Source organism: Malaclemys terrapin, chromosome 6 (assembly GCF_027887155.1).
Source record: "Malaclemys terrapin pileata isolate rMalTer1 chromosome 6, rMalTer1.hap1, whole genome shotgun sequence".
In the NCBI taxonomy this organism is placed as follows: Eukaryota; Metazoa; Chordata; order Testudines; family Emydidae; genus Malaclemys; species Malaclemys terrapin.
In genome coordinates, this window is record NC_071510.1 from 44,304,005 (window position 1) to 44,330,172 (window position 26,168).

The following is a 26,168-nucleotide window of genomic DNA, read 5'->3' on the forward strand; positions in this document are numbered from 1 at the left end:
ACCTCTCTTCCTCACCCTGAAAGAAAGAGAAAACAGTGAAGGAAAAAAACACTGAGACAAATTCATTCCTACCACACATGAATTTAGCCCATCACCTTTAAATAAGCCACTATTACATTTTCAGTTTCCCTAATGCCAAGTCCACAGTCACTCTAGTTTATAAGTGATCTCTTATTTCATGAGTCCGTATTTTTGTGTGCTCCATGCAGGGCACATGGACCAGATGCAGTACTGATGGCAGAAGGCAACCTTCTAGCTGAGCTGACCCAGTCCCAGATGTTGCACATTGCCCAGCAGATTGCATCCGGCATGGTTTACTTGGCATCACAGCACTTTGTGCATCGTGATCTTGCCACCCGGAACTGCCTGGTTGGTGAGAACTTGCTGGTGAAGATTGGAGATTTTGGAATGTCCAGAGATGTGTACAGTACTGATTACTACAGGGTAAGTGAACTGTCACTTTCAGGAGTAACTGAGGTCTTGTTCAGTCATCTTATCACATTGATCATACTGATGCCACTTTTAACTGGATTATCCGCACATCCTTGACCCTTAAAGAATTGGATATTGAGGGTGAATCTGAGTTTTAAAGTTTGGTAAATTTGGAAGCTCCTGGCAAAAGTTGATGGAGAGTCCTTTTCTTTATGTATGCCTGCTTTAGTTTTCTTATTAAAGTGGTTTAAAAAATCCTTCATAGGTCAGAAATTTGGCAAGTTTATTTGGCTGCAAAAAAGAAAAGGCATCTTTAAAGGGACCATGGTTGGTCAAATTTGGCCCAACACTTAGGTATTATAAAAATGTGTTCTTACAAATGTCTAAGACTAGTGGATTGTTTGAATGGATATAACCTGTAGGCAACAGCACTGCACCTATGAAAATTATTTCAGTCAGAAAGAGACAGAGACTAAGGCATAATCCTTTATTGGAGATATGCTCAGCATCCAAAAAGAAATGCCTCATAGCTGACGATAAGCATTTCCTGTCTTAAACTGATTGTGTTTGCTTTGGTTCACTTGGGTGATGGTTGCACTTATATATATGGTATATATGTCCATATGCTGGCCAATACGATTTTCATTGAAATTCATGGGAGTCAGAATTTATCTCAGAGTTTCATTTTTCAAATTTGCAAAGGACTTTAAAAGCCTCATGGATGAAATATATTGTATATGTTAATGATCAGTATTGGTGTTGTGTGATAAATATCTCTGTCATCTCCACTTTAATTTAGCTGCTGATTCCATAAGAGGACAGAGCTGATTCTGCACAGTTGTTTGTGAGAGGCCTGAGAAGAGACTATTACATATGGGTGGGGTGGGGCAGGGCAGGCTACACACAGGAAATACTGTAGTATTTATATTTACTGAGTTGTTTTAATTAACAGCTGAAAACCATAAATGTTTTTGTTTTTGTTGTTTATTTCTTCCTTTTTTCAATGGGCAAAACCTAGCATTTAGTAAACATTTGAACCAGATTTCTGACACATTTTGTCCTTTGGGAATCTGGTATTTCAAGCTATTTGATCATTGTAATATAAGAATGACATCATTTCAAAACTTGAAAAAACATATACTGTAGTGATTACTGGTTATACAACAGAGCCCTATTTATCAGATCCAATTGGGACCAGGGCCAGATCAGATGCTCAAAAATTCAGATAATCCGGAGAATGGGAAAGTGCGAGGCTGCAGTGCCGTCTAGCGGCCACAGGAGAGATCGCCCGCTTCTGAACATGTGTGCACTGGTTGTTCAGTTAATATGGAGAGCCAGATAATGGAAGGTTGGATAAACAGGGTTCTACTGTATTTTTTTATATCAGAGAGGATTACAGCAGGGGATTCAGAATCAGGACTTGTGGGAGGTTTATTTGCATCTAAAATATCAACCCTACTTGCTGTGACTCAGGCAAATCACTACTCTGTGCTTCGGGTCACCCCATCTGTAAAATTGGTACAAGTGGACTTATTTACCTTACAGAACCATTGTGAGTCTTAATAATGTATGTTTGTAAAGCATGTCAACAACCTTAAATAGAAGGTGTATATTTTCAATGCCATTTTTAATTATAAACACCTTTGTTTTACACTTGCTCTTAAACAAAAATTGATAATTCTCAGCTGCAGAAGGGCAGATGGGAAAGGGATGGAAACATGGATCTAATGCCATCAACCTCAAATGGGGCAAATCCAGACTTGGCACAAGCAAGTGAAACTTTATTGACTTTGATAGAGTTCTGCACACTTACGCTAGGTCTGAATTTGACCCACAGTGCATGTTCTTGCCATGTTTGTACTCAGGCAAAACTCCCACTGAAGTAAATGGGAGTTTAGACAAAGGGCAAGATCCCACCCTGGATGGCCCCAGGCCTGTAGAGAGCACAGGCCACATGGCAATTGGAGCACCAGGAGGAATTCTGGATGAGTCAGGAGGGAAAGTGAAAATAAAAGAGTGAATTGTGCAATAATAAAAGTGGGAATGGAATGAACGAGGAGGGAAAGTAAGTCTGTGGAGAGGGATGAGTGACTGAAAGGGCAGACAGAATGTTGATGGCAGCAGAACAAATGGGAGGATGAATAGGACAGGGAGAGATTCTGCCTATGGGCCAGACCCTCAGCTGGTGTAAAGCAGCATGGCTCTGTTGATGTCAATGAGCTACGCCAATTTACATCAGTTGAGGATGGGACACACAGATGTTGCCCTTGAAGTCATTTCTTCTACACACAGAGAAGCAGTGCCATTGCACCACACCCAGCAGTCTGTGGGCAAATGCAGAAGAGGAACAGGGCCATGGCCTGCCTCTCACCTCACCTTTCAAACTGGTAGTACCTGTGAGGCTGCTAGTAAGGATCAGGGACTATGTTCCCCAATAAGATTCTGGCCAGCCCTGCTTAGGGACATGTGGGGCTAGTCATAATGGGGTCCTGAAAGGATCAGGCCAGTAGTGATTTGCCAGAGGGCTGCCCAGAGAATTATGGCAGTGGCGGGGATGGATAGTGATGCTGCCATAGATGACATTGGGGTGGCGCTGACCTCTGTTTATAGTCAGGTAAGTTTTTTAACCGTTAAAGTTTAATTACATGTAGGGAGGTGATTCTTCCCCTACACTTGACAGTTATATCAGCAGCTCACTGGAGGGATTTACACTGCTCCAAAATGCACTACAAGAAATTATTTGGCACTTGCCAAAATCCATACAGGTGGGTGTATCGATACAGTGGAATTAGTTTACTCTGAGACAACCCCCCATCAGTCAATCAACTGAGATTTTAGATTTGATCAAAGAGGATTGTTTTATGTTTGTTTAGTTAAATGAAGATGGTCCTCAGCCCTTGCACACTGTCAGATTGCTAACGGCCTTCTGCATTGTGTCAGTGCAGCCATATAGAGATACTGGAGGGATGACTGTGGAGAGAAATAGCGGTTAGCTATTGGCTAGTGTGTATGCGGTGTGGCATTGGTGGCACGGGCCTTTATTTATTTATTTATTTATTTATTTCAGGGTCTGTCAGGAATCTTGGTGGGGGTGGGGGGGAGCGAGAGAAATTTAATTTGCTAGTACAAACGCTAACATGTAATGAAACTGCAATAGTTTTCTAAAGCCAGACCAGATGTGCCCGAGGACACAATGAAATTGCAATGGCTTTTCCTCCCCAGTGCTGTCACCCACCTGAGTCAAAATAGGACGACTAACAAGCAATTAGTTTGTCACCTGCTTTAAAGAGCTCTGCTGACACTCTGCAGAATTACAGTCCATTTATAGCAGCACATCCTTGCATTGATTTGAAAGAGTTTGTATTTCACAATGGTTGGGGGCTTTTATTTATTTTGCTGATGTCTATTTTTTGTTGATCACGCTCTCATCCCTTAAGACGTGGGGTTTCCTGTCTTTCTTTCTAACATCTATTTGACGCATGTGCACTACTCTGTGACATGCTGTAGTAACATTGGATCATGGTAACAATCACTTTTCTGGGTATTCATTCCTGTACTCAGCGATACTATTTCAAACCATTTTATGCATCCACTCCAAGTTTGCAGGTACCCGCTCTGTACTTACATTTAATATACTTCTTTGTTTTGTTTATTATAAACAAGAAAATAAGCAAGGAAGGTCAGCGTCTCACAGTTTCAGGAATAAGCTAACAGGAACTTGTTTTAAATATAATGCCATTCCAACCTAATCAGAGATTAGCAGGATTGATGCAGTGACGCTGGTGAAATGCTTACTGCATTGAGTTCCATAGGCGTTATGTCATTGAATTCATTGGGACCAGAATTTCACCCTCTGTAAGAACTTCTCTTTCCCACCTGCACAGCCCACTGAAGAGCAAGTCAGAACTGCAGACCCACATTCAAAAGAGCACAGGGGCTGTTACTGAATTGTTCACGCTTTCTCAGGTGCACCTGCCCAAAAAAGCGTGGGAAGGATCATAAATTATTTAGAGCCGTAGCAGCTAATCTGGCTGGCCATGCAGTGGGGCATATTCAACACTCTAAGGGTATGTCTACACAGCAAAGAACAACCCACAGCTGGCCTGTGCCAGCCAACTCAGGTTTGCAGGACGCAGAGCTGTTTCATTGCTGTGTAGACTTCTGGTCTCGAGCTGGAGCTCCAGGACCCTCCAACCCCGCAGGGTTCTATAGCCTGGCTCTGGCCAAGCCCGTAAATCTACACGGCAATAAAACAACCTCGCAGCCTGAGTCCCGCAAGCCCAAGCTGGCTGGCATGGGCCAGCCACAGGTTTTTCTTTGCTGTGTAGACATCCTCTAAAAGGGGTGTCACAAATTCCTCCCTCCCTTGAGCACTGAGGAGCTTCCAGTGGCATGATGTAGCTCTGCACCTCCATCTACCAAAGGCTCCATGTTAATAGTGTAATCTAGTGTTTAGTACAACAACAACAATAATATTTAATAATAATAAATCTGTCAGGTGACACGGTTTCTCTTTCCATCTCTGGCTTGACTTTGAGTGAGTCACTTAAAAGTGATCTGCAAAGGCCAAAAAACAGGGCTTGGGCCATTTTTTGTTTCTTTTGATGTTTAAAGAGGGCCAGGAAGATTTTTGTAAAAAAAAAAAAAAAATTGTTTTTTACCCCTTGTTTGATATTTTTCATTTGAGATTCAGGTCTTGTCTAGCCTATTCTAGCCTAGCTTAGTTGTGACTGGAGAACTAGTGAAACGATATCACGACTCAGTGAAACAATATCTGCTGAGCAAGTGGGAATGGGAATGATTTTTAAATAAAACAATAGAATTATTTGGGGTTTTGCTTTGTCTATTTGTTTTGTGTTAACACCTATTTAACTCCAGTGATAAATGAGCACATTGGACAAAAGACGTCCTTGTTAAAGATTCACTACTGCTACCCCTTCAGTTAATGTGCGAGAACTCAGTATCCTTCTGAGACCTCAAGAAAGTTTTCCAGCAATGATAAAGATGACTAGACTTGACATTCCTGATATTTCTGTATTAAAAATCAAACAGATTTAAAAAACCCAACAACTCTCTACATCATAGAAAAAGCAATAAAAAATAAAATCCCATTCAAAAAATCCTTTGCAGGTCATCTTTATCCTTGAAAATCCTATTATTCTTAGCAAATATGATAAGAATGGGCTAGATTCTGATCTCAGATATATAGGTCTAAATCCAGAGCAACACCCTTGAAGTCAGTGGAGTTAAACTGGTGAAACGGAGATCAGAATCTGGCCCAGTTATGTATAGCTTATTCCTTAGCATATGAGCCTAGCATTGTACAGTGTTCAGTTCCTGGCAACTGCCCATTATATGCTTTCTGGTGACTCAACATGCAAACTGTTTGTTAAAGATAATGCTAGTAAAATAATCACCCAAGGGTGATCTCACTGAGCCTATTTCCAGGACAAAGTGCGTGTTTGTAAAGAACATTAACGTATGACAGCAGGATGCTAAAAAAAAGACAAAGTTGGGGTTTATATTTATTTGAGCTGTAACTAGCCAGGCTAGCACCAGAGCACAAATGTTTACAGCCAGGGACAAGTGTCTCTCTATTTGCAAATGGCAGTAGTGGCAGACACCTCTCTACTGTCAGTACGCAGCTGTTTACCCATGGGGGTGAGTTTGGCAGAGGCTGCACAGAGGAAAAGCAAGAAAGAGTTGTGAGTCAAGCAGCTTGTCAAGGCATCCTCGTAGGTGTGTGTATTGAATTGTCACAGTTTGAAGGCTTTTTATTAGCTGCTATTTCAGCATCTAATGCTCAAATGAAATTATCTCCTTCCCTATAAGGTCTTTTCAGCTTTGCTCCTCCGTCATAGACCAACGTACTCATTGCATTGCGTAGAGAACTAGAGGGTGACAGAGGGTTCTGATAGCCCTGGAGTATGCACACCAGTGTGTAGATGGTTTCACATAACTGATGCTAATCCTATATACTGTAAATAATGGGCCAACTACAATGTAAATCTGGAGTATCTCCCTTAAAATCAGTATAGTTACTCTGGTTTTACACTTGTATAACCAAGACCAGAATTTGCCCCAGAAGATTTTAGATGATTAATGTGAGCTTTCAGGAGGTCACCACTATGACTATTATTAGGAGTGTATATACAACAGAGTAGAGACATATCCTGGGGGCCAGATTTAGAGCTGGCACGCTTGGGCACAGATCCCTTGCCATTCATGGAGCTGCACTGGCTTGTGCCAGGGCTGAATTTGGTATTGGATCTCTATTCATTCACAGATGTGGTCATTTCTCAAATACTGGTTTACATGTCAGCTTTGCACAGGTTGAACAGGTTAATAGACTTGGTTTTTATTTCTGTTTCCATCTGTTCTCCATTTACACAGACCATACATATTATATCCTAGCAGGAGAGTCCAAGACTCTTTTGCAGCGAGCTTCTCTCTTTTTGCCTCGTAATCCTGACTGAACACAGTTGGCTAGAGGAAGGAGTGTCACATGCCCATAGCCTTTAATGTGCTATACCTAACAATGGCAGGCAATGACAGTACATATATCCTCCATGTACAGAGATATTATGGATGCTAAAGTAAGAGAACACAATAATAAACTCTTTCTGGGCTTGTGTTGATCATCTGAGTTTGACCTATTGTATTTAGAGAGATCTAGGTTTTGGATTTCATGATGTTGGAGACTTGTCATTTCAGGAGCTTAAACATTCTATCACACAATTTCTTTGATTTAAAAAGGAAGAGAGACTATAGACAGACATCTGCGAGACTGATACAATGCACAACTGATTTTGAATGAGTAATTATGATGTATATGCAGTATTTTAGAAGACACATCGCATTTTCAAAACCATTTATAAAATTGTACATGCAAAATGCGCATGCTGACCCACTGCAAATGTAATCCTGCATTTGCACATATGAAATAGGGAATGGTGTGTCTGAGTGCTACCTGCCTGCAGTTATTCATTTGTGTGCACAAAGTGGTTTTTGTGCACAGACAAACATGCATTTTGTGGGCACAATCTAGGCAGGTAGAGCCAAATCCATCCTTGGTGTAATTCCATTGTGTTCACTGGACAATTCCATTGTCTTCATTTCACTTCAGGGATGCATTTGGCATTTGTTTTGCTTAATTCTGAGACCACTAGCTCATTATGTACTTGAAAGTTTGAATCAAACTTTAATTTTACTGGCTTATATTCTGCTTAAGGACTCCTTAAAAAAAAAGTAGAGGGGTGGCAGAGAGAAAAATAAGGTGAAATATAGGGCTGAGAATACAGATAAAGTTCTAAAGCAATTTTGGCAAATACAGTGGGCCTGATTCAGCTTCCAGGTATTTGATTTTCCATTGAAGTTGGGTGCCTAACTGCCCTCTGTGTCTTTGAAAATCTCCCCCTACACTAGGTTTACACTAGAGGTGGTTGCCCATGAGGGACCATAGTGGCTCAGCTATGCAGAGACAGCATTTTTGGGAGATATCCTGTAGGCAGGAAAGGGGGGAGGCATGACACACCCAAACTACAATTCCTATGAGGCACTGCAGGCAAATACAGAGACTAATGTTGGCTCAACCCAAGGAAATGTTTATATAATATTTGGGAATGTAAAAGAATTTTGTTTTGATCAAAAATGTGAAAGCATTGTGACATTCCCAAATTGAAAAATTTGGAATTTTTTTCATCCACTATAAGTTTTGATATTTCTACTTTTTGTTCCAATTTTGTTTGAAAACAAATGTCAAAAATCAGAATTTCCCAGGGGACATAGATTCTGGTTTTGATCAGTTCTGTTTTGTACCATTGTAATACCATAGCTTCCAATGAAGCTACGGCCAGTTGACACAAATAAGAGAAGAATCAGACCCAGCACGTATAGTGTGTAGGACATCCACCTGTGTCAACTGATCTTTTGGGGGATTCTTAGCACAGATGTCCATTTACTTAGAATATCTTTTTTTTAAATGCATTTACAAAATTAAATCAGCCTTTAAAAAAAAAAAAAGCACTCACGTAGGTCTACATTGGAGCAAAGCAATGACTGATAACCTGAAATTAGTTCTGTGAACCCTAGAACTGGAGAGGCTTGGAAAATCCTGATCAGAAAGTCTGCCTGCTGCCAGTAAACAGGCCCCGGATCCTGGGAGGTCCTCAGCACCTCCATGGGGGTGCTGGAAGGCCTCCACTCCTATTTAAGCCCTCAGCATCTGACAGGTCTATGCCTTGGATCAGAAATCTTCCCACCACAAACCAAAACTTGCTGCACATTAGTTTATAGATATAAGAGAGGGAGTTGATTTGATATTCTGCTTATTGAAGACAATGGGAAGTTTTGCACTGATTTCAGTAGGGCCAGAATTTCACCCAGGGTCTTTCAAAGCAAATTTTCAATCAATATTTACTTCTCATTCTCTGGAGTATGTGGACATAGACTGTTATGAGGAGTGACTCCTATGGTACCTGTTCCCGACAGAGTACAGATAGAGAAAACTTAGATCTGCATGCACCCCACTTATGGCATTTTGTAATTGTGGGGATGGGCAAGATATAAATACCGATATCAAAAGAAAGACACTGTACAGGAATGTATGTACTTACTTCTGTAAGCATTCATTTGGGCTAGCCATCTGGAAAATGACAGAACTTAGGGGGTTAACAGTCAGTTGTTCACTTTGTGTGTTGTACAGCATGGAAAAAAATCTGGGAACAGTGTGGTAATAAAATCCATTCCTGAGGGATCAGACCTCTCTGAGCCTTTCCACCACAGTCAGGAATTGGAATTAGCTCATCACTACTACAGAACACTGATGCACCTTGTGGGAAATTGGCATTGCCTTCCAAATGAAGTGGACACTGCAAAGAAAGGCCACCCAGAGGGATCAGGAGGAAAGGGAGGTTTCTTTTGAGAGGTGGTCACTGAGCAGCTCTCAACAGAATCTCCATTAGCCTCCAACAGGGGTGCTTTTTTATGCAAATAGCCTCTCTCCTTGAAATAGGGAAAACGGTTGCTAGGCAGTTTTCCTAAACAAACATTTTTTCCCGGTCCAAGGACAATGGGGACATTTCTGCTAACTGAAGTGAGGAAGTGTGGAAAAGGAAAAGTGATGATTAAACTGAAATATAATATGTAAAGGGGATGGCTGGAGGTGGTGAAGGGACTGTGTCAGCTAGTAACACAGCAAAAGCCTGCAATTCTGACTCTGTAGATTAATACATGGGTATAAAAAAGCTATTGACAGAGGAAGCAGAGGGTGTGTTGTATATAACTAGGCTTATACCTCTTCACTGTATCAATTTTTGACTCACTGGAAGAGCAGGGACCTTGTAATACCCCCCAGCTTCTTATCTGGTGGGACTATACCTGGCAGAATAAGTCATGGGTACCCAAATTGCATGTAAATAGGCCTACTACCCAAGTATACTTTGCTTTATTTGAACTCTTGCTGTTCGACCAGTTGCCCAGGGGCCTTAAGAAGGCCCTGTCCTGCTGTTTTTCTTTACCAGGTGACGACTTTTAAGAGAGCAACTGCTGCCCGCTTGTTCTTGAACATTCAGTGGTCCTTACATATCAGACTGCCAATCAATCAACGAAAACACTGCTTTCCAGGTCTCAGTGTTCCAAAAGACTTGTCATACGGATCAGCCCACCTCAACCCTTTGGTTTTGCTTAATTTTAATACTCTGCGTACAATATTTTAAAGGAGACGTAGGTGTCAGCGGGGTTCTGAGATTTTCTTCTTTTTCAGTAGCCAAAAGAAAATGTGAAAAAGTATCACTGGCCCTTATGCTCCTTCCTTCCCTCCAGTGGACTAGAGAGGAGTAAATCCACAGAAAAAGCCACAGTGAGCTCCTGTGGAGTGGGGACTTTCTTTCTTTCTTTCTTTCTTTCTTTCTTTCTTTCTTTCTTTCTTTCTTTCTTAAAGTTATACTGCAGAGAAACACTTTGAAGAAGAATATCTAGTTACCTAGTTCAGTGTCCTCCGTTTTATCTTCAGAAATTGCTACCCGTTTGTCCCTTAGTGGCATCCTAAACAGAACTGCTTCTCTTCAGGTTTATGGGTCGTTTATATTCCAAGGGAACCTTGTGACGAAGTGGGAATGTTCTTAATTTTTCCTCTGAGTCCTGTATGGCTGCCTCAGATTCCCCTATGCATTTCTCGGGTGTCGAGGAGTGTGTGATTGTTGCAGAGCCTAGAGGGCCAGTGTGATGCTGTCTGCACAGAGAATGGCTGACACCCTGTCTTCTGGCAACTAATGGTGTGAGCCCCTCCCCTGCAAAGTTGCCAACTAAAGGTGTTGAAGAACAAAGAGATCAGGTGACATCCTGACCCGGAAAAGAGACAAAGATGAGAGGAAGGGCTGGAGAGTTTTCAGTTTGGAGTTGGCTGGGAAAATGGAGGGAAGCCCAAACGGGGCTCTGGCCTCCCTGGCCCCCCAAGATGGACCTGACTGAGGGGGTCCTGTTGTCTGTACCAGCAAGACCTGTCTTGGACTGTGTTCTTGTTGTCTAAATAAACCTTCTGTTTTTCTGGCTGGCTGAGAGTCATGGTGAATCTCAGGAAGCCAGGGGTGCAGGGCCTTGTCTCCCCCAAACTCCGTGACAAACCTATATGAAATTTGATTTACAACCAGGCTATGCCCCTATGTTCCAGTTCAACTAACATTGAGACCAATTCTGAACCACTGAAGTCAATTGCAGTTTTGCCATTGACTTCAGGGGGGTGCAGGCCAACTGAAATGTTAACACAGAGGTACCAGCCCTAAGAGATCATGCAAGTGAAGCATCTTAAAAGATTTCCTTACTAAATAATGCAACTTTGTGCTGCTCTCTGATGTAGGATGACCAGACAGCAAGTGTGAAAAATCGAGACAGGGAGTGGGGGGTAATAGGAGGCTATATAAGAAAAAGACGCCAAAATCGGGACTGTCCCTATAAAATCGGGACATCTGGTCACCCTACTCTGATGAGACATAAATATTATCTTTTCAATTTTCAAACTATTCCCCCCGGTATGTTTGTGTGGGTCAAAAGTTTAACATGCCAAGTAGATTAACTTTCGCTTTATGTTTATGGAGGCATAACTCTGCTAGTGCTCCCTTTGCTGAGGGATCTAGTTAGCTTTTAAGTTGTATTTTAACTCTTGATGTGACCCAGAAGGATTCCTTTTTAACCTACTGTGACATTTTTAACCTGTTTGTGAAAGTAGTAAGGAAAAACAGATTTTCAAATGGTTTTGCTCCTGGAACTGTTTTCAAACCTATGTTCTTATATGTATTACCGGGCCAAGAACCACGTGAAACTGAATTGCATCTGAGCTAGAGACATGGAGAATCATATGAAGTCAGAAATGTGTTTGAGACTAATCTCCTTTCTGAGAATTATGGCTGCACTATCGTTTGTGTCACGAGCACACTAAGGCCCATGTCAATTCTACAGTGGGAAACTGAACAATGGCTGACAAGAGTTTTCAGCAATATGTATCCTGTTAGTGCTAAAATTGTATAACTGGTAGTGTGGATAGGACCAAACCATCTTCAACCCCATTATAGAAAACATTCTTCTTGATAGCTGCGTGCTGCCAATTTTTTCAACAAGGGGTTCCTACATTATTGTCACCCACTCAAAAGTGATGAGTAAGGCACCTCCAAAATCATTGGATTGGCTTAAAAATCATGAGATTTTAAAATGAATATATTTTGGAATCTCCCCCACCCCCTTTTCTTTCTTGAGCCATAACAATGAGGGCTAGAAATGCCTTTTTTTTTTTAATGCAAGTTAAGATTCTCCCTGAGGGTACATCTACGCTGCAAAGAAAGACCCATGACAGCGAGTGTCAGAACCCAGGCTTGTGGGGCTCATGCTATGATGCTAAAAATAGTGTAGCTGTTCCCACTCAGGCTGGAGCTCAGGGAGCTCTGAACCCCAGTGAACAAAGTGAATCTTAGAGGCCAGGCTCCAGACCTCGAGGGAACGTCTACACTGCTGTTTTTAACACTGTAGTGTGAGCCCCGTGAGCCCAAGACAGTTGAACCAGGCTCTGAGACTTGCTGCTGCCAGGTTGTTGTTGCGTATTGTTTTTGTTTTCGTTTTTTTGCAGTGTAGCTAGGGTTGCCAACCCTTATGGATTGTCCTGGAATCTTTAATTAAAGATTATGTCAGATGATGAAACTTCCAGGAATACATCCAGCCAAAATTGGCAACCCTAGAGTAGGCCTACCCATAGTCACACAACTCTAGGAATAGGGGCTTTAGGAAAAATGAATATTGCGAGACTCATTATATAGTGAGTGTTGGTAACCTGCTCCAATGGACATTTTGTGAATCTCTTTAACAACACCGTTCATACCCATGAAACAAACAACATATTATTTTTAGATAGTAAAGAGACTTTTGAAGATAAATGGACCTTGGAGCTGAAACAATTTAAAATGCAAAATATTTACTATGATCTCACTTTACGTATTGAAAATGAATATGATTCGTAGCCTCACAACTCCTGGTAAAAGGCAAAAAGAGTCATGTATATTCTCATAGGGTAATCCTGGCCAGTGTTGAAGTCAATGGCAAAACTCCCACTGACTTCAGTGGACCAGGATTTCACCCATAGACCCTGTGAATCACGAAATTTTGTTTTTGATGGTATTAGTTCTATCTACAACTGTGAGTTTAATAGATACATTTAAGGGGGAAAAAAATCTGCTTCAGCCTGTGGTAAAATCTCCATGCTCCAGGACCCACGCACTTGCAGAGGGAGGAGGAAGAGGCTCTGGGGAGCATATTCATGTGTTTTCCCATTTTAAACACAAACACTTTCCCACAACCAACTAGGAAGGGAGACAGTCTCTCAACAGCCCCATGAGGCAAACAAAAACAAAAAACAAAAAAAAGCAGCTTTGCTGGAAACGGTTAGATTTTCTTTCTGAAAATCTCCCATAGAATCAATCAGGATGAAGTTTGCAATTGTTTCACAGACAGTTTACAAACATAAAAAGAAGCAACATGCATCAAATAAATGATTGGTTACATATTATTTGCCCATATCCCTGTACTATCGACCTTTCTTAGGATTCTGCTTAACTGCACAAAGTAAAATGCAATATTGTCTTAACAATACATCTCTTTTGCAAAATGGTTCAGCAGATGCCTGACGTGATTTTTTTGGTGCATACATTATTTTGTAAAGGGCAGATGATGTGCTGAGTTATCTTCCAGAGTTTGTTCTGTTTAAAGTTCTTTTGCAGTAGTTCATATGATGAGATTTAGTTGAGTGTAACTGGTTGATGATCTCTCTTTAGAAGATTTTTTTGGCTAGTGAGTTAGATGAGAGGCAGGGTCCTGAATTTTTGGCATTATATCATATGCATGAACTGTTTGTTTGTTGGATTTTTTCAAGCAACATTTTAAATAATCTTTAGCACAAGTAGACATAAAGAAAAAGAGAGATCAGATCAGATATAAATATTTCATTTCACAGTATGGCAGAATAGCTTGTCTTATCTGCTACCTTTTAAAGCACCGGTAAAAAAAAGAGATTTCTGGGAGCCTTTTTACTTTGAGTTTTTAGGCTAGGTGAATTTCTCATATCCATTTTGACTTCCTCATATATTCTAGAGCCAAACTCTTGTGCCACAGAGGGCTTTATTAGAGAAGAGAATCTAGTGCTGAGAGAGTCTTTGGGAGAAGCATATTTATGTTATAGGAAAGCCAGTGCACAGAGAACAAAATGGAAGGCCAGCATGAGGCCTAAACACAATTTATGTCTACAAAATAAGGTTTGAATGGATTTTAAATGTTTCCTGGGCCTTATGTTGTCCCTGTACAGAGGGGTAAATTTCACCCAGAATGAATGGCGGGAGACCAATGTAACAACTCCTACTATTTGCATACACTCACACGTGCATACAGACAAAACTATGTTCTATTAATCATGTTTGAAAAAATTGAGTTTTGAAAAACAAATGTTTGTGTGGTAGTTTTGAGCTGGAATAAATGGTAAGTTTGGATCTGAGCGGCTTTGGATATTCCTCCATCCCTTACATTATTAAACCTACTGCTTTCTGTCTTTGTTGTCTTTATTATGTAGAAGGACGAAGAAATAGAAAGGGGAAAGTGACGGTTGTATAACAGATACAACTATATCAAGTGCAATAAAAAACTTTAATGCAACTTTAAGATTGCACCAGTAAAATCACAAAAAGATAGGAAATGCACAGCAGTGTTTACTCAGTTATAATGCAGGTCCTGAGATATAGTCTATGATATGCACAGTAATATATTAATGTACACATTTAATCAGAAAAAAGGGAATAAAAATGCTATATGCAACACATCTGAGTTAACATTTCTTTTGGAATTTTAATTAATAGCTTTTTCTGAATTTTTGTGATTTTTACCTAGTCAATCTTAATCTTGCATTATTTTACATTTAATTTCGTAGGAGTTTTTTAAATAAAAAGCAGTACAAATAAAAAGGAAGAGGAAAAAATCTGGATCATTTTGGCTTACAGAATTTATTAACTCCTTGTTCAGCATCTATTCAGCTTCTGTTGATTAACAGCTTCAGATTATATTTTCAGCTCATTTAGCATCCCTGATATATCATAAATATTGTAAATTCAATATAAAATGTCCAAGGATGAAAACACGTAGGAAAGCTCTTCTTATACTCGGTCTGTATTTCACTTCTGGTGTCTTCACCTTATCATTTCTTTCAAGAAGGGGAAAGAATTAAACTTTATTTTTTCGTCCATTCCCTCTGTGAAAGGTGTGCATGGCTTCCACCTGAGAAAGGCTTGGCATAATTCCCACTAGCTCAGCTAGGGAGAGTTCTCCTTCCACTCACCGCACAGTGATGCTGCCACAGTTCTTGAAATATCATGTGGTAGGAATGTAGGAATTACTATACTGGGTATATGTTTTAGGACCAGTCTTCACTGCAAGCTTCACAGGGGAACTTCAGGGAACTTGAGAACCAAGCTTCATAACCTCGAGGTGGTAGTGCTATATTTGCGCCAGGATTGAAATCCCAGTGAGTAGCTCTCTGCAGCTGTAATTTTAATTACATAGAGATACTTCCCTGCCTTTTGCGGAGCAACTACCCAGAGTTAAAAGGAATCTGGAGACTGCTGGGCATAGGCAGGTTAAATTATAGTTATTACCAGACAGCTATTTAAAGATCAAAGATGACTAGCCTCTGAATAGCAAATCTCCCACCCCCCCATGAAACACAAACAAAACAAAATGTTTGCTTGTTATTCCAAAGTTTCACTAGCATTCAGCTAATAATTTGCAAGATCCAATGCTTCACTCCACTGCTCTTTCTTCTACTTAAAAAAAATCCTTCTTTGCAACTTCCAGAGTATGCCAAACCCATGAAATTAAAATGTGGCATTTTCTACCAGAAGTCCCCACTATGAGGCACATAGAATCATAGAATATCGGGGTGGGAAGAGACCTCAGGAGGTCATCCAGTCCAACCCCCTGCTCAAAGCAGGACCAATCCCCAGACGGATTTTTGTCCCAGATCCCTAAATGGCCCCCTCAAGGATTGAGCTCACAACCCTGGGTTTAGTAGGCCAATGCTCAAACCACTGAGCTATTCTATTCTGGGCAAGCTGGTGCTGAGCACTGCTGAAAACCAGGCCACTTATTCACATGCTTGATGGACTTTAGATACCTTCTCCTAGTACATATCCAGGTGACCTCTAGTTGACTGAAGGTCATTGCTATGTGTAGCCAAGTGTGTACTTTCAGTATACATGCATTAACAGTGTCCGTCGTACAAGTTGTTTATTCAATAGGCCAGAAAGGCCTTTCTTTTTTAAGTGAGCCTTCTCACATTTTCATTCAGACACACGCTTAAAGTCAAATTATGAGGGCCCTGCATAAATGCACTAGAGGTAAGAAAGTGACGTCTGTAATTTAGCAGCAGGTGTTGGAGAGCACAGGTAAGGCTCCCTAATTAGTAGTGTCATTATTATTAGCATACCCAGATGGTCCATGTATGGATTGGTTGGACACATTTCCCCTGGAGGTCAGCAAAGTTGCACTGGCATCACATTAAAGATTTAGCAGTAGCCACTTCCTATGCATATTCTTTCCCTACCCCAAAAGTGCCAGTGCATACATTACACTTTTCATAGGCACAATCCCACTGCCTCTGATGAAGCTCAATTTTGTCCTGAGCTCTCTTCACTGTAACATTGTATCACACAAATCTAGTATTCATATTACCCTCCATTCTCTTTATAATCGGAAATTACTTCCAAACGCATTCATTTGTAACCTACTATTTTTGACTCTGAAATGTGGGGTTATTATGAGAGTGTTGCTGAGTTGGTTTTTTGTGTTTTCCAGTTTCAAGGGCATGCCAGACTCACTCATCTGAGGAATCAATACGATTTCATAGATAAGGAAAAGCTGCAGGATTGGTTTCATAGTGTCTTGAAAAAAAATTAGCCATGTGATGGTCCATGATTTGAAATATCTGACATGGCAAATATTTGAACACCACCCTATATACCAAGTTACAGATCAAAATCAGCCTAGTTATATTTTATGGATGAAAATGTTTTTTTTTTAATAATTAGACTATGAAAATATTTCTCCTTCTTCATTCATATATCATAAAGTCTTAAATGCTAGTTAAATTATTGTTTAGTATATGAAAAGTGCTACAGTTATCAGCAGAGAAGAGGGAACATAAAAATAAAGTCACTTTATTGCTGCCCACTAAAACTTAATAATTCAAACATGTATAATGCTATTGAATAGGAAATTGTTTTATGGCCTAAACTTTGGGGACAGCATGTGCTCCTGCATGCCATCAAACTTAATTTCTTATTTGATAACATGATTCTCATTTGATTTCTTCTGTTTTCTGCTGTGCACAGATTCTGCAGATTTTGTAAAACAGTTACCTGGAACTAGGTTAAGTTATATTTCTATAAGTGACTCTAAATCTCTCCCTTTGTATTTCCTGTAATCTTTACAGTATTATCATTAGCTGTGACAAACCTGGGGTATTGCAGGCTTCTGAGGGGCCAATCTTGTTACTTTTCAGTTCAGTGGGAATTTTGCCAGTGTCCTCAATGTGTGCAAAATCAAGTCTAAAGGGGCATGTGGAAGAGCACCCAGAAAGTGAAAATCCTAGTAAAAGGCTCATTTTGCTGGTACCAGGTAAATAGGGGAATCACAGTGGGAATGGGGTTGCACTCTCTATATCTGTCATAACAAAGAACCTCCTTCCTGCTAATTATACTATTGTTGTATCCAGCCTGGTGTTGCAGAGTAAAAACCCTCTCTTCTCTGTGCTCTTTGCTTCCTCAGAATGCCAAGCAGGGCCTGTTGTTGTGTATCCTTTGGTACTTCAGCTTCAAATCTAAACACCACTTAACTCCACAAGGTATTCTGACTTGGATCTTAAATGAGTTCCCAGCATTAAGCTGGTTTGTTTGAGTTGTCAGTAATGCCAGACACAGAAAAAAGAGCTAAAACATTTGTTAAGCCCTTTGCATGAGAGGGGCTGCCTGGGACATAATCAGCTCTGTTTTGTCTTTAGAAAAGTGCTGAACTGGTCTCAATTCTTAAGAACATTCCCCTAGAAGAACATTTTTTCTTGTTGTGTTTTGGGAGCAAAACAGGTTTATCAACATTATGTTCCAGGAAGGCTCAATGCAATAATGAGTCATGTTGTGTGGAATTGTGACGTAAAAGGTCACATCCAAAGCAATGGCACATGGCTTTCATGACAGCTACCAAATAAAGAGGGAGCAGGGGAAAATTTCCTGTGAAAGCAGAGCCTTTGGAAATTATTCAGGAAGAGGTGAAAGCACCCTACATCCCTCTTCCCCCCAGAATACATTTAGGAATCCCAAGGAGACAGAAATGAGCACACATGTTCCCATTGCCACAGACCCCAATTGTTGAAGAAAGTCCTTTGAACGTGAGTAGTAAAAAAAAAAGGTGCTTTAACCCCCTTCTCCCTGCAAGATGATGGCTCAGATTGCATCTCAGAACAATAGAAATCCTGTTTGTTTAGGGGAGTCTAGTCACTGCCAGTCCTTTAAGCGTGATAGTAATGGGCTGCAGTATATTTTCAAAAACTGGCAGTCACCCTCTGAAATGTAGTATCTGTAAAAATATTAGGCTACGTGCTCCAAATTATAAACAGGGGGAGAAGAGCTTAACTCAGCTATTTAAAGACAACAATATATGTGACACCGAAAGAATCTGATAGTTTTCCATTTATTGTACTCTGGATATGTGTGAATGTTTCTGTATGCTATATTTATGGTGTGTGTGTGATGTCCTAGAAATAAATACATATCAGCCCCCCCCCCCACACACACACACAAACACACACACTAGTACTACCGCCATAGCCACTACTTCCCACTCTGCCCCCTTTCTTTGTGCCCTTCCTCTAACCATCTTCTTTTAAGATTCACCAGTGGAATTTGCTCAAAATGTTGATATGGCAGGTTTTGTGCATTTGGAGATTCAGTTTCCATGGTAGCAAACCTCATCAGCTAGGGGCAGGCATTTCAGGAGGGGATGGGGGAGAGAGAGAGAGAGAGAAGTCATTAAAGTGTGTCAATTAGTATGCAGTGCCATCGCTGCCTTTGTAGTATGCTCTCACAAAAGCAGGCAGTGTTTTGTGGTGTCCCAGCAGCACAGAGCTGGAATGAATGAGAAGATGGATTCTTTAGCTTTTAACTAGAGCCAGGCAAAGCTGAATGGCAGTTAGCCATAATACCAACATTAGCATGCACAATAACAGAGGGTAAGAGTTGGACAAGAGCACCGGACATGCTCCTTCTATCCTACGTATTTACTGTGTTCCCTCCCCCGCCCCCATCTGAAAATATACAGCAAAAATAGTTCAATCTGTTAGAAAAAAGAAGACATTTCTTTGGTTCTCCAGTGGGCAGGAACAGGGCAAAAATATGAAGAAAACTCCACGATATTGTTATATTTGACAATATGATAGACAATGCAATAACTGGTAAAGGAATAAACTCAGATTAAGAAATTATATTTTCTTGGCAACCAACAAGGTAATAGAGAGTAGCAGACCATGGCTTTCAGATGAGATGCAAAACTGAGATCATGGCCATTTGTAATTATTAAAGATCCCATGGCCCTTTTTCATGAGAACAGATGTGTAAGATCCAGTGTCTTGACCAGATTCCAGTTTGGTAAATTACATTATTCTAATCTGAATTCCCCTCCCAGTTTCCACTGGACATTTATTGGCCTATGCGGTTGACAGGTTTTCTTTGCGCTGTTATGCAGCTGCAGCATTTCGCCCTAAAGTTGTTACATTTCAGTCATGGATGAAGCGATACCTATGTGTAGTTTATATAGAAATATAAATTTTGTAAGCCCTTTGTTGTATTTCTGGAAGAAAGGTGCTGTATAAGTGTAAATAATTTTATAGATTAATTACAAGAATTAATTCAGTTGTAATAAATAGCTACTAAACTATTGAATCTATACAAATAATGCTTTCTACCCATGTTAGATGGCTCAGTTGGTACCACTCAAGATTTGTGTTCTTGGGTTATTTTATAGATTGATCAAGTTCCAATATCTCCCTCCTCCCCATTATTTTCATTGTTAGAGTAATCTGCCCCATAGACATTTGAGATGGAAAAGTCTTGTTAATTAATAATTATTGTTTATTTGTGTTTGTTATGTCATATAATCCATCCCATTGTTAATGTGGGATTATTCCCCACAGTATTCTTTCAGTCCTTTATTAAATATCCAATTGTTTTAAGACATGGATTATTGATCCCACTGAATGGAGGGATTTTTTTCCCTTGAGTCTCTATAAGGCAAATCCTTCCTTAAGCGCAAAGCTTGAGTAACTTGTCTTCATGCTGATGGGTTCAGCAGGGAAAGAAATCTTCCCCACCAAGCTGCAGAGATGATTAATAATTAACCCCTGTGGTCATGTGCTCCTCCTTCTCAGGGGCAATAGCTGGTGGAGTTGTGTAGTGGCTGATCCACTAGACCCATTCCAGCTCCTCCCCCAGCCACACTGCCAAACTACCTGTGTTGCAACACTCTGGGAGTCCCCCCAGAGCTGTGCTCTTTAGTATACAGGGATGTGCACCCCATGTGAGATCTCTCCAAATTACGACCCAGCCTCCCCATGCAGCAGAATCACACCGCTTACACTGAGACCTCCACAACCATAGAAGTGGCCAGGGGTCCGATTTTCTTGCTGTCGCTTTAAAAATGTGGTTTGTTGTAGAGGCGGTCAAAAAATTTCCATTGAAAAATGTGATTTCATCTAACTTGTTTTGACATTTTTTTTTATTTTTTGGAACTACATTTTTTTTTTCAAATCGATGTTTTAAATCAAAACCACATTTTTGATCTCAACATGGCCATTCCAAACAAAAATATTTTTTCAAAATGTTGATTCAAAACAAAAAATACCTTTTTAATGTCATTTCATTTTGATTGAAAATGTTGAAATTTTCCAGTCTAGCATTTCCATTCCAAACTTTTCAAAATGTTTCATTTTGTGAAAAATTTTAGTATTTTGACTTTAATATTTTGTTTGAGTTCAGAATGGAAATTAATTTCAAAATTTCTCATGACAGGAATATTCTGTGTTATGAACAGTTCTTGTTTGTTAAATAGATTATTAGTCCAAGTGTATTAATAATCCAGGAGGTAGTTTGTTTAAATCTGTTTTGGCATGAGGAGGATATTTACTTTACAGTCCTAAGGTAGTTAGCTCCCATTAGTACCCTTGATGCACCTTATGAAGCTTTTTGTCCTGTCATTACAATCTAGTCTGAGACCTCTCTAGGTACAAATAGTGTGCATGTTAAATAGAGCGTCATTATGAAGCTTCTGTTAATGCATTCACATATTAAATACTCCCCACCCTTCCACCCTGCATTTGTACAGTGTATTATTAGCAATTTTCCCTTACACTTCTACATGAAACAAATAGATCCAGATGCAGTAGCAGACTCAATTTCCTGCAGACTGCTTTCTGTACCAGAATGTCCTTCAAACAATATTGAAATTAGAATCCGCTGTCACCATTTCTTCTTAATGCTGTGGAAAGGTTCTGGTTCTGTCATCTGAATCCTAGCTCCCACTTGTAGTTGGTAGTACCGTCAGTTATTTAAAATGGTTCCCCTCTATGTGCACTCATAACTGTTGTTATCATTATTTATTTATTTATTATTATTATAACACATTCATTGTTATGCAGCTGCATCCCAGGAACAATAAGTATTATTGAGTGAGTGAGATTCATCACTGTGCAGAAGACTAGCACAAGGTCTATGGCACTCTTAAATCTCCCTATGCCTTAATTTAAGAGGTTATGTGGGACTTAAGTGATGTGGCCTTGTGCTGTCTGTCTGCACAGATATGGATCTCCACTTTGGTGCATAGCCTGGGTCAATTTTCATAGAATTTAAGATTAAGACAGAAATAATATAATTTGTATTAGATGTTAATTCTGTGATCTGTAAATTTTAAATAATAATGTTTCAACACACAGGACATAGATAATAATGATAAGGGACTGTGAATGCTGTGTTAGTAAATGTGGGGCCCATGCTTTGTGGAGAGGACTAAAAGCTGCTTAAAAGCGGTGGCTCTTCTGCACAGGGTAGGACACAAACACAGCAGCTATTCCACACAGGCGAACTGCAGATACACCCAGGCTATGTCCATTACTTCCTCCCACGTCCAGCAGCAGCAACTATACTTCGCAAATCCCCTGGGATTTACGTTCGTAGTGGACATTGAGATTCACTCCCCAGAGCTCTGTGTGAGTTTCACACAGGCTGACTTTCTCAGGACTCTCATTGGAGATAGTTGAAATGTACAAATCCCTGCATGGCCTTCTGACAGGGACTCATAAGATTCAAATCCTCCAAAGAGTCAAGGAAAATTGGCCTTGCAATATATTGTCTCCTGCAGTTAAGTGCCCTTGGGGGACCTGCAGGACTGTGGAAAGCAGGCCGTGTTTCACTTGTGTCCTATAGGAGCTCTTGTGAAGAAGAGACTCGATTCCACTTTGTCTCCTCTCCAGAATAAATAAATAATCCTTGGCGCTTTTCCTGAACAAGGACACTGCACTGTATTTTAGTATGTCTGTCAGTGGGAGCATGTGAGGTGGGGTAAATATTTGTGCACAGCCTGAGGACTTGTCTACACAGGAAATTACTGCATGGCAAGCCAGGGTATGAATCTACAGTGCACCAGCTCACCATGCTGTAGCATCCCAGCGCACTGGAAGTCCCAAGTGCAGCTTGGTTTACTACTACTTAAAAGTCCTCACCTTCGTCCCTCATCCACAAGAGGACAGAATACAATAGAGGAGAGGGTTACATTGGATCCAATGCTCAGCAATGTGTAGCTCAGTGGATCTCAGCCTGTGTGGTAGATAGAAGGATGGACGGATGGCCATCCCACTGTGTGCTCATACTCCAGGGCATAGCACAGAGATGCTCTTTCTTTTTTCTGCCCATTCGCTTTCTCGCCTCTCTCTCCCTTTCTCTCCATTCTTTTTCCTTTCTCATCTTGTTTTTTTCTCTTTTATTGATTTCTGTTTTTATTTATTTTTAACCCTTTTTCTTGTTTGTTGCTGATTCCCCAAGGCCAGATTGTAGAATCATAACTTACTCTGGTGTACATTTACTCACACAAGTAATCAGTTCTGCAGAGTTCAATGAGATTCCTCCTGTAAGTAAGTGCTCACCAGTAGGAGTAATAAATCCACAATCTTGTCTCCATTTACCATTAAAGGCAACCCTGGTGGCTCTGTGGAACCAGGACACAGACTCCTGGGTCCACAAGTGGCTTCTATAGCTAGTTGTATTAAAGGCCACCAGCTCAGTGGTTTGATCACAGGAGGACTGTGAGTTTCAAAGCTGCCTTTCACTATACCCAGATCAGCACAACTGCAGTGAGGAAAGAGAATAGACACAGCTTGCCCCATTCTGACCTCTCCTTTCTTATTACTTTTCAATGAAAAATGCAGATGCATGGCAACTGAAACATTCTGTGAATTTGTATCAGATTCACTGAATTGTTTCAGTAAATAAAAAATATCTATAAACGAAACTCCAAAAAAACAAAAGGTTTCATTTATACATTTTTGAAACAAAACATTTTGATTTTTAATTTGAAAAGACTTTGTTTAGAAATTTCCTTCCAATTTTATTTTTAAAAAATGTTTTAAATACTCCAAATCACAAGGAAACATGTTATTCCACCTGAAATGATTTTTTAAAAACTTTTTAATTCACTGAAAAATTCTGAAAAAGTTTATTTTGGGATTGACACAAAATGGTTTCCCGCCCAATTTTTTGGAATTGCCACCAAACTGAAAATTAATTCTTTGCACAGCTCTAATTATTACTAATTATTCATTAGTATTTTGCATTCCAGTGATGTCCACAGCCATTCACACACACTGGAAGACACACTCCTTTCCTTCTGTTCTGTCCTGCTCTCCCCTGTTCCTCTTCTCTGCCCCACACCTCTCCTAGGCTAATCTGACACCCTCAAGGAGTCTAATTTCCCCCCCACTCCCAAAATGGAAAACACTGGCTTATTGGCTTCCCTTTTCCTTCTTCCATTCCATTGCCCTGCTTGGAGAGGCTATGTCTGGTACCATGTTAAGAAACCCCTTAGAAGGAACATTACACTCATGAATTGTCAGATTAATTCATACTGGACAGCAGCTTTGGGTATATGATGTCATATACTGTACTGTTGATCATCTTTTCAAACTCTGGCCCATAGGCAATGACGAGCTTTGAAACTTTTTGTTTTAGAAAATTACACACAAGCAGTAGAATCTCAGGTGGTTAATTCTCACTTCACTAATTCCCAAATCCAATAACTCTCACACAAAAACCAGCAGCCTCATTTCACTTTCCAGCAAAGATTTAATAGCAAAGAGCAACAGTGAGGTTTCATATCATTAAGAGTTAATTACTTTTAAAAAATATACTACAGTACATTTAATACTAGGCTATGAAATATTATCATAAATAATTAAAACTAAGCTACAATTGTCAAAATAAATGAGGTGCATTTTGTAATGGCGTATTCATGATCTTTTTTTAAAATCCTTTTATTATTATTATTATTTTGCTTTCTAGTTCACAAAATGTGGTAATCTATAATAGGGCTCCTACTCCTTTGTACAAATTGATGATGTCTCACTGTATAGTTTTCAATGGAATTTAAAAAGCAGATGTGTTAAAAAGTAGGTCAAATATCAGACCCACCAATCTTGTTTAAATGGATGTCATTCGTAAACAACGATCATGTTAACTAATCACACTCCTTTGACCATCTCAATTCACCTGTCATGAACTGGTATTGGGAATTATGTGAAAGGTGAAACAGATGAAAGATAAAATAGAATCAAGAGTCAGCTAAAACTGATTTCAGAGGATGATAGAAAGCTGGAATATCCATGCATGGCATGTTTGGGAACAAAAAAGGACCTTGTTTAGTACAGTGGTTCTCTGACTTTTAGATCACTACATAAGAGAAAGATCATTTCATGGATCACCTCTTCTCCACCTTTAACTTCCCTCAGCCTGGTTCCTAAAATGTTTCATTCTGTGGTATTCCAAGACTGTCTATAGAGACTGCTGGTGCTTCAATACCACAGTACCAGAGGTTTCATATAAACGGAATGAACCAAATAACTGAGAAAGGAGTTTGGGGTACAGATAGGCTGCAGACCTTGCAGACATAGTTTTAGGCTATGAAAGGAAAATGACTTTTATCTGCTGTGCTGTAGATAAAATATCCATACTTTGTAACTCAAGCTTTGTCTCCCTTGCGGTATGTCTACACTACGGGATTAATCCGAATTTATATAATTCGAATTTTGGAAACAGATTGTATAAAGTCGAATGTATGCGGCCACACTAAACACATTAATTCGGTATTGTGCGTCCATGTACCGGGGCTAGCGTCAATTTCTGGAGCACTGCACTGTGGGTAGCTATCCCATAGCTATCCCATAGTTCCCGCAGTCTCCTCCACCCACTGGAATTCTGGGTTAAGATCCCAATGCCTGATGGGGCCAAAAACATTGTCGTGGGTGGTTCTGGGTATATCCTCCCCCCTCTCCAGGGAAGCAACGGCAGACAACCGTTTCGCGCCTGTTTCCTGGGTGAATAGTGCAGACGCCTTACCACGGCAAGCATGGAGCCCGCTCAGCTCAAGACAGCAGTCATGAACATTGTAAACACCCCGCACGTTATCGTGCAGTTTATGCTGAACCAGAACCTGCAAAACCAGGCGGCGAGGAGTAGGCTACGGCAGCGCGGCAGCGAGAGCGATGAGGATATGGACATGGAATTCTATCAGACCGCGGGACCCGGTGCTTTGGAGATCATGTTGTTAATGGGGCAGGTTATAGCTGTGGAACACCGATTCTGGGCCCAGGAAACAAGCACAGACTGGTAGGATCGCATAGTGTTGCAGGTGTGGGACGATTCCCAGTGGCTGCGAAACTTTCGCATGCGTAAGGGCACTTTCATGGAACTTTGTGACTTACTTTCCCCTGCCCTGAAGCACCAGAATACCAAGATGAGAGCAGCCCTCACAGTTGAGAAGCGAGTGGCGATAGCCCTGTGGAAGCTTGCAATGTCAGACAGCTACCGGTCAGTCAGAAATCAATTTGGAGTGGGCAAATCTACTCT

The 26,168-nt window shown here is 40.4% G+C and overlaps 1 protein-coding gene across 3 annotated transcripts in view; it reads left to right on the forward strand.

Moving 5' to 3' along the window:
- Positions 1 to 26,168, forward strand: part of NTRK2 (neurotrophic receptor tyrosine kinase 2) — a 283,920-nt gene that overhangs the window by 223,842 nt on the left and 33,910 nt on the right. For all 3 annotated transcript variants that reach the window (XM_054031461.1, XM_054031462.1, XM_054031460.1), the window contains one exon: positions 210 to 444. In XM_054031461.1, coding sequence (XP_053887436.1) covers positions 210 to 444 — 235 coding nt within the window. The remainder of the gene's footprint in view (positions 1 to 209; positions 445 to 26,168) is intronic.